Raw genomic sequence first — 16747 nt, 5'->3', positions numbered from 1 at the left:
TTTTTCAGGATACCTTATACAGTGGCATGCTGGGAAACATTAAACAAGCAGTTCTATGGAGTTCTGATGTGTATTGTTTGCCAATTTCCCAGACCCCGCCCCCTCTCAAATCCTTCCCTTTGTTCACATATATGGAGAGAGGCACCACTCAGTAAACACAGATACTGCTGATACGGAGTGCCTCCAGGAAGCTTCCTTAATCCCTGAGCCAGAATTAATTTTGCCCTCCTCTGTATCCTGATATGCTCTTGGCACCTCCTCTCTGGCGCCCTCTTTAGGAAGGCCACGTATTGGCACACTTCTTTCCTACAGCACAGAGAGCTTCTTGAGGGCCAGAAGCCATGTTTTCTTTTCGTTTCATGCTTGTACCTCCCATTGGGTTTAGCCTGCTTCCTAGCAACGCTGAGTTCATACTAAATGACCTTCGGATGGAAGCCTGGATCTTTTTTTTTTCTCCCTCAATCTTCCTCTTTTTCTCCCATCACCGTATCATCGATCCTATCTCTGCTGATTTATCTGCGAAAAGTATAAATACCATCCTGTCCATTTCATAGGGCACCGCCTTGTAGTGATACACACAGCAGACATCTCTGATTCTAGATGCATCCGATCTAATGTAACAAAACTTGGGGATGAGCAGCACATTTCTCAGTTGAATCCTATCTTTAATGTAGGGGATGAGAGTTTCCTACTTGAAGGAATCTCACGGTTATGTTAGTTTCCTGTTGCTTCTGTAACAAATCAACACAAATTTAGAGGCTTAAACAATACACATCTGTTCTCTTACACTTCTGGAGGTCAGAAGGCTGACTCGAGTGTCACTGGGCTAAAATCAAGGATAGACAGGGCTGCTTCCCTTCTGCAGGCCACCCACATTCCTTGACTCATGGCCCCTTCCTCCATCTTCGAGGCAAAAAAGGTCAGGCAGAGTCCTTCTCATCTCCCGTTACTTTGACCTTCTCATCAACCTTCTCTTCTACCACCCTCTTCTACTTATAAGGACCCTTGTGATGACACCAGGCTCACCTGGATAATCCAGGATAATCTCCCTATCTTAAGGTCAGCTGATTAATTCCATCTGCAACCCTAATTGTCCTCTGCCATATCACATGGCATATTTACGGGTTCTGGGGATCAGGGAGCAGGTATCTTTGGGAGGGGCCCCTATTCTGCCTAGCAGAAACATTCTAATGCAAAATGGATAATTCTCCTGTGGTTTTTCATATGCACCGTATCGCCTGCTTCAAGTGGGCATACCAGAACTATCTACCACCTGGCAGTTGCATCGCCTACCTAACCATGTGCTATTTCCCACTCAGCAGAGTGCAATCCTCTCCTACCCCCTCCACTCACCAATGCCATGTCCCGTTTATCCCGGAACGCAGTCTCTCACCTCTCCACCCACCTGCAGTTTGGACCCTCCGTGTGCTGTGTGCATAGCCCTGGTCTTCAGTGTACCCAGGATCCAGGCAGCAGGCAGTAAGGGTTAGCTATAATAAGACATGTGTGCTGTATGTGCAAGAGGGGAACGTGTGTGGGCATTCACACGCACGCGCTTGGTGAGTCTGTATGTTTCACACTGGCTCTTTCTCCTGACCACTGCTGTCCCTCCAGCTCAGGCCATGCCCTCGTCTCTTTGCCTTTGTGCTAGGGCCACGATCCCCTCCTCGCCTCCCTGGCTTCACACTAGCCTTGCCTTCGAAGCTTTTAGCCAGCTTGTTCTGCCCACCCTCAATCTCTCCAATCTTCTTTCTCGTTATTTTCCTCTCCAGCCAAGCAGCTATGCTTATCGACCTGCACATATGGCTTGCTTACTTCCGTGCTTGCTCTCTGCCTGTGAACACAATCCCACTTCTCTCTGCTAATCTGTGCCTATCACTTCAAGATCCAGCTTAAAACATGCTCTTGTGGGAAGCCAGTTCTGGTTAACCCCTTCCCGTTCTTTGGTTCCATGTTCTGCACCGTACTCACCTGCAAAATTTACTTCATGTTAACTTTTCTTCATCGCTGTTTTGCTTTTCAAAAAATAACAGCTCTCATTTGTTTAGTACTTACTATGTATCAGGCACTGTGCTAAGACTTTTTGCCTACATTTTCTCATTTAATCCTGAACAACCACCTTTTGAGATAGGCATTCCATTGCGCAGTTGAGGAAATCAGTGTTCAGAGAAGTTAAGTCCCTTTTTCAAGGCCACACAGCTAGGAAGTGGTAGAACGGGGACTTGAACCTGATCTGTCGGATTCCAGAGCTCCATACATGTTCTGATATTGTGTTATTAAGGCAGGTTGTGTGTCTTTGTGAGTCTAGCCTCCCCAGTAAGACTGTGGTCTCTCCTGGGCAGCATTCATGCCCACACCTGTGGCTGGATCGCCCCTAGAAATGAGAATAGTGCTCCCCACTCAGTCAATACCCACGGACCCTGCTCAGCTTGGTTCCTCCCAGAGCTCTGGACACAGAGGTCGGTGGTTCTCAAATCTGGCTATACTACAGAATCACTTGGGGAACTGAAAAGTAAATAAACCCTGATGCCCAGGCTGCAGCCTGACCAATTTGATCACAATCTCTGGAAACAGGACCCAGGCATCTGCATTTTTAAGACGCTTTCAAGGAAATTCTATTGGGCAGCGAGTGTTGAGAATCCCTCGTACAACATAGAAGAAGAGTCCTCCAGAAAGTTTTTTCCCTGTTTTAAACCCTTTTTATTTCTCAGGAAGCCACATCTACCCTGCATGTCTTCTTGTCTTTCCTCTCCCTTCCCTGTCCACCTGGCTTTTTACCCAGCGACATCTGTGGAGGGCAGCGATCATTGGTTGAGGAAGTGGCCACAAGCCAATTAGATATCAGCTCCAGGCAGGTTCCTAAGCCAATGGGAATACTGGGAATCACAGGTGGAAAAATTAACATATTAAAGCTTTCTGGGTTTCACAAAGACAAAAATAAATAATTTGCTCTTTTAGAAACAGCAAGCACTCCATCTCTTAATCTGCTAACAACATCTCCCCCGGGAAATCCTTTAAGAAAGGAAAATTGCCCCTCCTCTAATAGCTTCCGCCAGCTGGCAAGCAAGCCTGCCCCCGCCGCACTGGTTACTGGGTGTTCAACAGGAGAGCCAGGGGGCTGGCTGACCATGGCTGTCAGACTCTGCACGGGTAACAGGTGCTTGCCAGTCTGAAGGAGCCAATCTATGGGAAAGGCTCTAAGATTCTGGAAGAGCTGGACTCTGGGAGGTAAAATGTGGACTAGGTCCTGCCTGTTCCCCATCTCCCTAGGCCTCCTTGGGTCTGTCCACATGTTCAGGCACCCCCTCCTCCATGATTCCAAGTGTCTATGCCTATGGCAGGGCTCCCCAACTGGTGTGCACATATCCCTTCAGCCTCTGGGTTGGCTAGACAGAGCCTGGGGAGGCTGAAGTCTCTGGGGCTGGACCATTTATCCCATTGTTCTGCATGAATGTCATTTTCTGTGCGTGCTGTGACACAAGAAAGATCCGGAAGCCATAGCCTGGGGGCAACTCCAAGTTCAATTGCCCCGCCCTCTGCTGAAGACCCCCTGTGGGTTGATCTGACACTTCCTAGCCTTCCCCAGCACTGGCTGACCTTAATATGTGGCCAAGACAGCATGTCCTACAGGGCTGAGAAAGGAAAGAAAGATGAGCCCAAAGGGGCCCAGGGTCTGAACCACTTCAGAATCACTGACCCCCCTGGAAAGGCTCAAACTCTCTTTCTCGAGTCTGCTCCTTCCTCTGTTCCTAAGGCCTGTCCCTGGAGAGCAGGAGCTCCTCAAAGCTGGGCTTACCTTGGCATCCATGATGCTGGTCTCCACCCGGGCCACGCCCTGGTTCTCCCGGAACAGCTGGATCTTACTGATCTTGCTGAACTCGGACAGCACAGTGGTGAGGTTGGTTTTGAGGTCAATAACATGGCTGATGCCGTGACGGGGTCCCACCAGGAGAGTGGTGGCTGACTGCTTCTCGTCCTGGGCCCCAAGTGTAGCGGGCAGTATTCACGGAAAGAAGGGCAGAGGAAGCAGGAAGAAATAGGAAACAGGCATTGAATTGGTTCTGCTGGCAGGTCTGGAAACATCAAGGGCTTAGTGCCAGGGCAGGGGGACAACCGTGAGGGGAAAGTGGTCTGGGATGCTCCTGTTCCCACTGGTCTCAGGGGACACCTTAGCCTCAGCAACAGGCTGAGTGAGGTGGGCAGTGGCAGGGCTGGCTCCAGCAAAATCGTGATGTAGGGGACGTTTCTGTTTTAAAGCTCTGCAGCATCCTTTCCCCACCAAGCCCCAGGAACTTTCCATTTGTTGCTGCGGGTCACTCGGTGACCCCCAGTGCTCTGCCTGAACAGGTGGCATCTTGTGTCTGGTCTTTACTTCCTCGGGCTCAAGAGCCACTGAAACTTGCACTCCTCACCTGGTGCCAAAAGCTAAACAGTCACTCTGCCTCAGGTGTTGGGAGTTGATTGGGTGCTTAAGAGCAGGGTTGGGGAATCCCGACATTTGCTCTTTGGCAAAACAGCAGTCTTTTTTTTTTTTTTTTTTAGTATTTATTTTATTTTTTTAAAGATTTTATTTATATGCCAGAGAGAAAGAGAGAGAGAGAACAAGCAGGGGGAGCTGCAGGCAGAGGGAGAAGCAGACTCCCCGCTGAGCAGGGAGCCCAATGCGGGACTTGATCCCGGGACCCTGGGATCATGATCTGAGCCAAAGGCAGCTGCTGAACTGACTGAGCCACCCTGGCATCCCTGAAAAATAGCAGTCTTAACCCAAAGGAATGGCCTATCAGAATTTCAGCCCTGGCAGGGGGGTGCGCAGGGGTGGAGGGAGGGGAGTAGGCTTTCAGGGATCTGCAAGTCCCAGTATGTAAATACCTCCCTCTGCTCCTGGTGGACCGGATTCCCTTAGGTGGCCCGACAGGCTCCTGAGCACCATCAAGCCTGAGCCCTCTGCTGGCCCATTTCCTGGCATTCGCATCTCCCCAAGGAACCTCTGTGGGTCTGCTATAGACACTTTGCTAAGCGGCTTCCCATCAGTGTGCCCCAGGAGCATGACAGCGTGTTCCCCAGAGCATGACAAGCACCTGGATCCAGTCAGCAAGATGATTTGAATTTCCTTTCACGGTAGCTCACTAGGGTGAACTAGCCTGGGGCACAGGTTTAGGGGGATCAGCTGTGCACCGTCAGGGAGGGGTGTTACTACAGTGGAGGCCCTGGGCAGGAAGGGGGGAGTATGCAGACTCAGAAAGCCTGGGGTGGGGGTGGGGGCTGCAGGGGCAGGGGGAAAGCCAATGGGGTAGGGCAGGGGTTGGCAAACTCTGGCCCACGGGCCAAATCCAATCCAACACCAGCTTTTATACGGCCCACACTCTGAGAATGATTTTTACATTTCTAAATGGTTGGAAAAAGAACCATGTTTTGTGACATGTGAAAATCACACGAAATTCAAATTTCAGTGTCCATAAATAAAGAGATACTGGAATACAGCCACGCTCATTTGTTTCTGCATCGTCTATAACTGTTCTCACGCTATAAGGGCACTAAATAGTTGTGACAGAGACCCGCATGGCCTGCAAAGCCTAAAATATGTACCATCTAGCTCTTTATGCAACAAGTTTGCTGACCCCTGAAATCAAGGAAAGGGGACCCAGACGGGTCATGGAGGGATACTGAAAACAAATACGGCCTCCTACTTGACCATTTTACCAGAGGCGGGACTGGAGCACCATGGGAAGGGAAAGGGAGAAAGAGGAAGAAGAGGAAGGTCTTTAGAAATATTTGCTGACAGAGAATGCCACCCTAAAGCTCTAGTGGAGTCCCTCCTGCCCTCCACCCAAGCCCAAGCGCACACAAGGGACTCCCTCCCCCACCACGGCCCTCACTGACCAGGCCCACAGTGTTGAACAAAACGCCCGTGAATGTTGGAAGTTCATTCAGAATTCGAAGATACTGGAGCTTTGCCTGAATTGCAGAGCCCTGTGGAAACAACCCATGCAGACACGTGAGAAGCCTGAGTTGCACAGGAAAAGCAAACCTGTGTTCTCAGGAAGGAGTGTCAACATCTTAGGACGGGCACTAGTCAGGCTCGTCAGCAAGCCACACCGGGTGTGTGAGGAGACCCTCAGAAAAATGGCAGGAAGGTTCCAGTTTGGACAACTCTTGCCTCTAGTCATCCCGTGTCCCTTTCTAAACCTTCCTCTGACCTCCTGATCCTTGTGCCTTAAAAACCCAGCTTAGTCATTTTGTTCTCAGGATAATTCCAACACCTTCCCCCCAGCTCGGACGTCCCACCTTATCTATACGTCTGTCCTGAGATCCCCTGCTGCTGCCTTGGTACTGGCCATCCCCAGCCAGGGGTCCCAACGATGCCTTTAATCCTGAGCACCCCTAAGCCTCAAGCCTGTTCTTCCTCTGCCATCCCCTCATGGAAAAGTCTCTCTCAGTGGTACCAGCTTCCCCAGGCCTTTGAGCCAGAAACCTGTATCACGCCGGGCTTCCCCCTCATTCTCTCACCTGAGCGCCATCAGCCACCACGTCACCTTGATTGGACCTCCTAACTTCCTCTCTGACCTACCCATACTCTTTTCCCTCAACCCCTCCCCACTGCTGTTAAGGGTAGCAGCCTCAAACAGAAGTTCAATCATGTCAGCCGCCTGCTTAAATCCTTCAATGCCTTCTTGATGCCCACAGGATGAAGTATGACCCCTCTCCACGGCACACGAGGTGCCCCAGGAACCGGCTCCTGCCAGCTTCTCTGGCTTTCTCTCGTGCCCCCCTCCTGAGGCATGTGTCTTGCACTCTCTGTACTTGCTTATGCAGAACTATTTGCATTTCTTTCCATGCATAATGTTCTCTTATATCCCCAGGGCATTGTACTGACGGATCTGCCTGCCTGGGAAAGTCTTCCTCCCCCTCCCGCCTCCCCCTCATCTAGACAAACTCCTATCTGTCTGTCAGGACCCAGATCTGGCATCAAACGCACCAATTCCTGGCCTTTTCTACCTCCCTAAGGCTGGGCTGGGTGTTCCTCCGCCTCCGTGTTTCCAGAGCCCCCACGCCTGTTGCATGGTGTTGTGACCGACTGTCGCTCTATGTTGTGACTGTCATGTTTCCCCACTAGCCTGTGCCTGACTTAAGGCTGTGGAGCAGGCAGGCCTTTTTAATCTGCCTCTCCAGCCCAAGCACTGGCGTGGGGGGGGGGGGGGGCGGATCCTCAAAAAAAAGTGTTTGCTGAGGAGATAGTCGGGGAGGAGGGGAGCGCTGATGTTCTCCCTCTGGGAATAAAACAATTTGATTAAACATGCACAGCAAGGTAGGCCTGACTTAACTCTCTGGGGAAATTTGCATCTTAAAAGAAGCTTGTGGGTAATACAAGTAATCCGGAATGGGTGGTATATGGAGGGGGGGGGCAGGGCGGGGCGACTGTGTCCTTTGTCTCTGTCTGTATGCTGATTCTGCGGCCTTTAACCACCCCTCCTGCCTCCTGGGCAAGAAGCAACCAGAAGACTGAGAAGGGCTAGAGACTTTCAGGGCTGGAGGTGGGGTGACTGGGAGTCCCTCAGAGGGCACAGCAGTGACGTGAACCCTCGCCATGCTGCCCAGTGACCCATGCTCCAGGTCAGGCCTTGTCCCACCAGGCTGAGCTTTCATGTCCCAGAATTCCCTATTCCCCGCCTGACGAATTAGAAAGCTAATGAGGAACAGAGCAGTCCTTTCCATGGAAAACATGCCTCCCCAGAGTCCAGTGCTGTCCACACAGCAGGTGCTCAGTCAGCACAGACGAAATGGGCGGAATGATCGGAGAATTGCCTCCTCCTGCACCTCAGCCCGGCCCCTTTGCTTTGAGGATCCTGGGCTCTCGCGGTGACTTGCCCCTGAGCAGCTCAGGTTTGGGGAAAATCCCTCTCCACCATCATCCCCCATATCCAGCCAAACTGGATGTGTACCCAAGTCAAAAACGGGGGTGGGGGGAGTTCCCTCGGAAGACCAGACCTGCTGGGAAACCACACAGGAGAGCTGCACAGCCCCAAGCGCCTGAGCAGGGCCCCAATGGATGACACTTGGTACCTTGGTGCCAGTGGAAGGATGTGTTTGGTGGGCCTTCAGTTGCTGTGAGAGAGATTTCCGAAGGTTCTTCTCTTTGATGCCCTGTAGGAGGGAGGGGGGAAGAAAGGGTTCCAGGCCCCATTCCTTCCTAAGAGCAGAAAGAAGAAAAGCGAGAAATTAGTGAGGGTGACAGAGCGGGGCTGAGAAAAGAAGATGGTGAGGCAGAAATCAGATCTGAGAGGCAGAGGGAGGGAAGGAGCCTGTAAGAAAAAGAGAGGGATGAGGGCAAGAGAATCCCATTGGCCATGATTCTCTGGTAGAAGCTGGAGCTCAAAGGCATCACGGCCTAGGTGTGAGGAACCATAATCCTCATTCCCACCCCGGGGCCCTACATTCCTGAAAAGCATAGCACAGCTCAGTCGTTGCACTTTCTCCTTTTACAGCTATTTGCCACCTTCCCAAAGGGCCCTGGCACAACTCACTCCACATTCTTGAGCGAGATCTTCTGACTAGGTCGAGTGGCCGAGACCGTGATATAGATGTGGAGGGCAGCAAGGCCCAAAAGCATCTCCGGCTTGGGGTCCATTCCAAAGCGTTCGCGGATAACATCGTTCCGACTCTGCAGGAGAGGGCAGTCCAAACCTGTCAGTTAAAAAAGATGTTCCCTCCCCACCCCCCACCCCCCACTCCACCCCAGATCTACTCCCTTGCATCCCAGAAAAGAATGGCAGTGTCCAGTAAGACATCCTAGATAAAGGGGAAGAGGAAATTTCTGCCCTTGGGGGAGAGGCAACAGAGGAACCTTGGGTCTCAGGGACACTATTTTGCTTCATTCAGCAGATCCTGGACAGGCCTCTCAGGGATAGATGCACACAATGGCGAAGTCCAAATGGGCAGAACATCTAGGTCACTGCAAAAGTGAGACACGGCACCACTCTCTTTCTTTCGTCTTGTTACAAGAGGCCTAAACTCACTCCCCAGCCATACAGGGATCTTCTACTAGCTCAGATGGGAATAAAGAGAGATACTGGGAGGAGCTCTCCATAGCACTCTGACCCCAAAGCCCAGGGTGAGAGACGGATTGCAGGGATGGAGCAGATATTCTGTTCCTAGGGGTCTGAAGGTCAAAAGCAGCAATGAGTCAATCTTCTCTATGTTATCCTAAAGGGGGTTCCCTGGAACTACTGGTCAAGGGTATGATAGTGCACAAACCCTGAGGGTTAGAGTCTCAGCTCCTGATGATTCAGCCTAGGTTAGACCAGTTGCCCATTTGGTTGAGGTGAAACCTGGATGAGCCGAGGGACTAGGGAGCCACAGTGGTATCACCACAGCATAGGAGAGAGTGGAAAAGGAATGCTTCATCAGTGATCATCTATGTAGAAAATCCAATGGAATCTACCAAACGCCTACTAAAACTAATGAGTTAGCAAGGCTGCAGGACATAAGAGCAACATACAAAAACCAATTGCATTTCTACATGCTTGCGACAATTGGAAAGTCAAATTACAAGTCAAAACCATTTATAATAGCATTGAAAACTCTAAAATAATTAGGGATAAATCTGTCAAAATAAGTGAAAAGCCGGTACACTGAAAACTAGAATATCCTGATGAGCAAAATTAAAGAAGACCTAAATAAATGTAGAAATATACCATGTTCATGGGTCAGAAGACTCGTTATTAGTACGATGTCAATTCTCCCCAAACTGATCTATAGATTCAACCCAACCCTAATCACAATCACAGCAGATTTTTGGTAGAAATTGACAAGCTAATTCTAAAATTCAATGCAAAGGACCTAGAATGACCAAAACAACTTTGAAAACGAAGAACAAAGTTAGAGAGTAAGTGCTACCTGATTTTAAGACTTACAAAGCTACAGTAATCAAGAGTGTGATGTTGGCATAAAAATAGACAAGTAGATCAATAAAGAGTTCAGAAATAGACCCACACACCTTTATAGACAACTGATTTTTGACAAAGATGCAAAGACAAGACAGTGGGGAAAGGATAGTCTTTTCAACAAATGGTGCAGTCACAGCTGGATGTTCATAATACAAAAGAGAGAGAGAGCACGCACGAGAGAGAGAAATTTGGTCGATACCTTGTACTGCATAAGAAAAATTATGTCAAAATGGATCACAGACCTAAATGTAAAAACTAAAATGCTAAAACTTCTAGAAAAAAAAAGGAGAAAATCCCTGTGACCTCGAGTTAGGCAAGGATTTCTTCGATATGGCATTATGAGCATGATCCATGAAAGCATTATCCATCAAAGAACAAAGTGAGAAATTAGACTTCATCAAAATTCAAACGTTTGCTCTGTGGAAGACACTGTTTAAAGACTGAAAAGGGAAGCCACAGACTGGGAAAGAAAACTGCAAATAACATATCCAACAAGCAACTTCTATCCAGGATATATAAGGAAGTCTCGTAACTCGGTAACAAGAAGATGAACAACCCCAATAAAAAAGGAGGCAAAAGATTTGAAAAGACACTTCACCAAAAAAGATGTATGTTGTCAAACAAACACATGAAAAGGTGTTTAACATTAGTCGGTGAGAAATGCAAGTGAGATACCACCAAGATACCACTGAATACTATTAAAACGACTTAAAAAAATACTGAAAAATACCAAGTGCTGATGAGGACGTAGAGAAACTGGAACTCTCATACATGGCTGGTGGGAATATAAAATGGCACTGCCACTTTGGAAAACAGTATTAGAGTTTCTTTTTAAAAAATGAAAGAAAGAGATCTCCCGTATGATCAAACCATTCCATTCTTAGGTATTTACCCAAGAGAGAAAAGAGCACATGTCATACAAAGACTTGTACATGAATGTTCATAGAAGCTTTGTTCGTAGTAGCCCAAACCTGGAAACAACTCAAATGGCCATCAGCGGGTAAACTGATAAAAACATTTTGGTACATCCATACCATGGAATGCTACTCAACAATAAACAGGAATGGAATAATGAAATACACAACAAAGACAGATCTCCAAGTCATTAGGCTGGGTGAAGTAAGTCGGACCAAAATAAATGTACACACCGTACGGTTTCATTTATATAAAATCTCTAGAAAATGTGAACTCATCTATAGTGACAGAATGCAGGACAGTGGTTGCCTGGGGATTGAGGGCAGGGAGGGAATTACACAGAAGCCTGAGGAAACTTTTGGGGGGCACTGGATATGCTCAATATCTTGGTTGTGGTGATGGTTTCATGGGTATAAACATGTCGAAACCTACCAAATTGTCATTTTAAATGTGTGCAGTTTATGGGTCAGTCATACCTCAATAAAGCTGTTCGACATAAAAAATAAGAAATTACAGGTGAAGTCCATATCATCATGAAGGGGAGGGACGGGGTGGACACGGTCTTGACACCAAATTCCAAAACAATTGAACCAAGGTGATCCCCGGAAGCTTGGATGAAGCCATTTAGGGCCAACAAAATGAGAACTAAACTTAAAGAATTCACAGAGGAGCCACAACTCATTGTCTCCAGAGTGCTGGTAGAGGAGCCCAGGGCTGTTTGAGAAATGTTCCTCACATTTTGGATTGTTAGAAGGGACAACCGCGATGTCTTACAGCATGTCTGCAGGTGTCAGAGACATCATCAGAGATGAGTCTGGAGCTCATTTTTCTCCTCTTGTCAAGCACTCTGTACGTTCTATGGGCACCTAGGACTCAACACAAAACGATCTCATCTTTTCCCCAAACCCATTCCGAAACTCCCTGTATTCCTTCACTTGGAGAATGAGACCACCTCTACCAGACGCACATTGAGTCAAAGCCCATTGGTTCTACCTTTTCATTAGCTCTTGAATCCCGCCCCCCCATCCAAAACTGCCCTGGTTCTGGCCTCCATCATGTCTCCCCCGTAGCTCCCCAGCTGGTGTACTCCCTCGGCACCTGTGTAATCTTTCAAAGTTGCTCATCTGCCCAGGCTGCTCTCCCTTCCACATTTCTGTACCCCCACCCTACGGCAGAATTTCTTTACCCCTGGCTACTCCCGAGAACCACCTGAGGAATTTAGAAAACATCAGCGTTTGGAGCCCATTCCCATAGATTTTGATTCATTTGGTCGTGGGTGGAGCAGAACATTTTTTTTTTTTTTTCTCCAAGCCTTCTCAGATAATTCTAAGTGCAGCTAGGGGTAAAACCCACTGCCCTAAAGCAGTGGTTCCCAAATGCCACTGGGCATCAGAATTACCCAAATGGGCTCGGTAAACCCGGGATCCTGTGATGGTGACAGAGTGACACGGGTTGCCTGCTCCCCCAAACTGATGAGATCTGCCCAGACACCTAGGCGGGACTTGAGCTACACCAAGCACCGGTCACCAGGCTGAACAACGTGGCCGTGGCCCACAACCGTAGCAGGAAAGGAGAGGGCCTTCAGAGCTACCCGGAGGTTGGAGTACCTTACAGAGCGACTTCATGGTGATGGCAGAACAGCCTGACTGCTTGTTTGTCCATGGGTCTGTCTGTCTGTGTACCCCCAATCAGACTCTACCTGGATGTACAGGTACTCGAAAGCAGCGGGATCCCGACGCAGCAGTTCCACGGGGTCTTTGGGAAAGAAGCTGATTCGGAAGAGGCATTTCATTCCTTGGTAGTGTGTCCGCTGTACCACCTGAATCCCAGGGATGAGAGGGGTGAGGAAAGAGTTCTGGGAATCCCTGGCCCGTGGCCGCAGGGGTGAGAGCCAGCTTGGTGCCTCCTCAGGGCGGGGCTCGGGGCTGAGCGAGGTGGCTGCTTACGCCTGCCTCCCACCCGGCCCACCCCAATTACCCTTCGAGGAAAGGTCTTGCCTGCCCTTCTGGTCCAAAGTGACTAGAAATTTTTTAAAGAACTTTTTTTTAAAGATCTTATTTATTTATTTGAGAGAGAGGCGGAGCGCACGGGCTAGGGGAGGGGCAGAGGGAGAAGCAGACGCCCCGCTGAGCAGGGAGCCTGATGTGGGATTCGATCCCGGGACTCCGGGGTCAGGACCTGAGCCGAAGGCAGACCCTTAACCAACGGAGCCACCCAGGCGCCCCAAAGTGACTAGGATTGTCGAATCACTTAACCAGGACATGGCCTTTACCAACAATGGGGTCTAAGGCCCAAGATACAAGATGGGAAGAGAGGGCTCCTGGTAACTTCTCCGACTCTTCTCGCTGCGGGTCTAACACCTTTATCTTGCAGAGAGGCTCAGCGCCAGCAGAGTAAGTGGCTGATTAAAAAAGCCAAACCAAAGCTTTAAAATCCCATTTGGAGGTATAGGGGAGACAAGCTGGCCATGTATGGGTAACTGCTGAAGCTGCTATAGGTCATGACAATTCATGATACAATTCCTTCTACTCTTGTGGATGTTTGAGGTTGGTTTTTTATGTTTTTTTGGTTTTTGTTTTTTTTGTTTTGCAATAAAAAAGTTTAAAATCCCATTTGGAAAAAGAGACCAATTGGATTCAGAAGGCCTCTTGAGAGGCTGGGTGGGAGGTGCATAGGCCTCCCTTCCAAGCTAACAATCTTCCCTCCACAGGGGGGATCCTGTGAGGCTTTGGACTGCATTTGGCTGAGAGCTAACCTTGAAGAATTGTTCTTTCCTAAAGTCCTTTCTTGTGTGTGTGTGTGTGTGTGTGTGTGTCTGATTTTGGTTTTTGTCGCACTTGCATTTAGGCACTTTTTCCCAATTGTCCCTCTCCAATTCCTTCCTTCCCTCTCTGGGAGTCCTGGTTGGCCTCCCTGGCTCTTCTTGGTGCTTCCCCATTGGCGAAGCCAGCATTTTCTGGCTCTCCCCAGGCTCTTTCTCCTACTCTGCCTTGGAAGTGGATGTGGGTGACGTGCTGCCCATCCCCCACTCAGCCCATTCTCAGCCTACACTTGTCCCGGCCTCAGTGGTCTCGATAGACTCCACTTGTTGACCTTTTTGTACTAAAGCCTTCATCGGAAGGCCAAGTTTCCTCTCAGAGACAGAAAAGGCTAGCCGGCAGGGCCCCCAGGAGACAGGAGGCTTGGCACGGCTATCTCACATTCTGGGAGCCACGCAGTGACTCACCACCCCACACCTTCCCCACTAGAGACCAAGACTAACAATCTTCATGCCCTTCTCAGGTCATGAGGAACATCGCCCAAAGCCCACTGGATGTGGTTAGTATAGACCTTAACTGAGAACTGTTCATTTCTGGGGGCTGGCTGGCTGAGGAAATCATTATGAATTTTCCAGAAAGAGGGTGCCCGGAGTCCTCTTCTCTATTAGAGGCCACAGGCAGCTCTCAAGCCAGGCCGAAGGAGTTGCTTACATAAGCCAGAGGCTGCTTGTCCTGGAGAAGCAGGAACTTGTGGTTCTGTTCCGGCCCAGCATACTCAAGGACTAGAGCGAAGTGCTCAATGTACCTCAGGGAAAGACGGTCCTGTAATGTTACCATCACATCCTGTGGAAGAGAAGAGAGCCTTGAGAGGCAGATACATTCCAGTTCTATACCACTCTCGGCACCAAACATGGGAGAGGGGGACTGCACCCCAAGAGAGATGGTCCTGGGGAGGGGGCAGAAGCCGGGAGAGTGGCCAGACGGAGACACAGGCCTTTAGGGTGGCCCAGGCATTCTCCAGGATGAGGAGAGGGACCCTGAGTACTTGGGCCCTGGGGAACACCAAAGGTGCAGGGTGGGAGAGGGCGGAGTTTCTGAATTTGGCCTGGCCAGACATCTGGCAAAAGGTGGTCATGGCCCTCCCTCCCTCCTTCTCTCCTTCCAGTCAACAAAATGCTTTCGGAGTGCTTACCAAGTGGGCCATTGAATAAGGAAGGCACTATGCTGGTTCTTCCTGACCTTACATAAGTCAGAACCTTCACTCTAGTTTGTCCACCAACCCTTTCCTCAGGAACGAACAAAAGCCAGAGCCACAATCACGTAATTAAAAAGCAGACTATTTCTGGATTCATAATCCAAATCGAATGACTTGAGTTACTGGCAAAATGTTCGTTTTTGATTGTAGCTGGCTTTCAGAGACCATCCATTTAGCAACTTGAAAAATGTGTCCATGCGGAGGAACCACGTCACGTGTCTGTGTAGTCACAAATCTGACTACTTCGGGGTTCTGTCTGCTCTGCTCCCTACTTTAAATATTAGGATGTCTGCAAACCTATCCTTGGGGGCTGCCAGATGTCAGTTTTGAGACTTCGGCCGTCTACTTGCTGTGACTTCAGCACACACTGGGCTCCATTGTGTGTGTGTGTGTGTGTGTGTGTGTGTTCCTGGAGTCAGCACAGCTCAGACCCCAGAGGCCAGAACGCAGCCGGCTTGGGAATGCGCGGTTCCCTTATACCCAGAGTTGTCAAACAAGTCCCTCAGTGAACATTCAAGGACGCTAAGCCATTCAAACGTGAGGCTGGCAACTGGCGGGTACTTGAGAGTGTCTCTTTGTGGCGTCCAAGTAGCCACAGAGGTGCCAGTGCGGATGGAGCTCTGGCAGGGACAAATGAGGCTTTCTTTGCTGTTTAGCTGCACTAGGACTGTGGATGGCCAAGCTGGTGATTGCCAACTGGTGGGACAAGTGGAGCAGCCTCCGTGCCAGGCTGTCGAGTCACCCTGGTACCTCTCTGGGACAAGTTCCCATGAATGGCCAGTGCACTTTCCCTGAAGTCAGGGTGAGATCACAAGCCAGGGGACACTGCTGTCCTGGAAGGCTAGGGCTACCTGGGGGCAACAGTGTCATTGGGTCACTGGGTCATCACTGTGAGGTCGGGAGACACTGGGAGAAGCCTCCGAGGGGAATGAGAGGAGCAAATGTTCTGGTGTGGGGACAGATCTATAGGGGACATACTGACCCACGAATAAATGCCATGGAGGATTCTGATGCAGAGAGATAGCCACATCTGGAGGAGGGGCATTTGGACACCCCTGGGTGGCCTAGTTGTTCTTCAATGTCCCTCCCATAGGCTGAGACCTCCGACAGGCAAGAGACCATCCCAGGATACCCTCAGGAATATGTTTTGGTCCTAGGCCCCTTGGGGGACCCAGCCAGGCCTCAGCCTTCCGAAGAGACTCTCCGTTCCGACACGGGTAGGCCGGTGTTTTATAACTTTTATAACTTTATACTGATACTTAGGGCAGGACAATTCTTCATCATTCAGGGACTGTCTCCTTGCAGGACACTCAGCAGCTCTGACCCTCAGACACTCAATGTCAGTAGCACCCCAAACCATGGGATGACCCCCAAATTCCTCAATGCCATCTGGGAGGGGAGTGGCAACTCTGGCCGAGAACCACTGGTGAGGCCGCCCCTGAACACCTGATAATTCCTCTTCGGGAAATTTCCTGGCCCAAGGGTTTCTTTCTTTAGAGGGTTGTCCTGGCCCCAGCCTGAGGACCTCAGGACGCCTATGAGCCAGGGTGGGTTTTCCGGGCAGATAGATGCTATTCCACTGGTTGCGTGGAAATTCATTCTAGGGGGTCCAGAAGAAACAGGAGAAGTTATTTCTGTCCCAGATCAGAGCTGAACCTGGGGGTCAATCGTTTCATTGCCTCTTCTCCTCAGGACGAAGGGAATCGCTACAGCTTTTAGACGGCTGGCTGAGTTCTTAAGAATCACAGCTCAGTAGTTGCTCTCTCTATGAAAGGAATAGCCAAAGGGACTGTTGCTGGACGTTTCCAATCTTGGCTCAGTGCTTAAGATCTGATGGCTATTTCAGAAGCAAAGCATGGCTAAGCTAATCTCCC

At 49.7% G+C, this 16747-nt stretch overlaps 1 protein-coding gene across 3 annotated transcripts in view; it reads right to left on the bottom strand.

The window, feature by feature from the left end:
• Window positions 1-16747, bottom strand: part of FRMPD3 (FERM and PDZ domain containing 3) — a 125665-nt gene that overhangs the window by 22144 nt on the left and 86774 nt on the right. For all 3 annotated transcript variants that reach the window (XM_064574451.1, XM_064574452.1, XM_045881182.3), the window contains 6 exons: window positions 14330-14461; window positions 12559-12678; window positions 8523-8659; window positions 8062-8188; window positions 5881-5970; window positions 3797-3976 (listed from right to left, as the gene is read on the bottom strand). In XM_064574451.1, coding sequence (XP_064430521.1) covers window positions 3797-3976; window positions 5881-5970; window positions 8062-8188; window positions 8523-8659; window positions 12559-12678; window positions 14330-14461 — 786 coding nt within the window. The remainder of the gene's footprint in view (window positions 1-3796; window positions 3977-5880; window positions 5971-8061; window positions 8189-8522; window positions 8660-12558; window positions 12679-14329; window positions 14462-16747) is intronic.

This window comes from Mirounga angustirostris, unplaced genomic scaffold (assembly GCF_029215605.1).
Source record: "Mirounga angustirostris isolate CCGP_5_RB_7025 unplaced genomic scaffold, mMirAng1.0.hap1 SCAF_11, whole genome shotgun sequence".
NCBI classification, from domain to species: Eukaryota; Metazoa; Chordata; class Mammalia; order Carnivora; family Phocidae; genus Mirounga; species Mirounga angustirostris.
The sequence above is the reverse complement of the archived record's forward strand: the minus strand, read 5'-3'. Positions and strand labels throughout refer to the sequence as shown.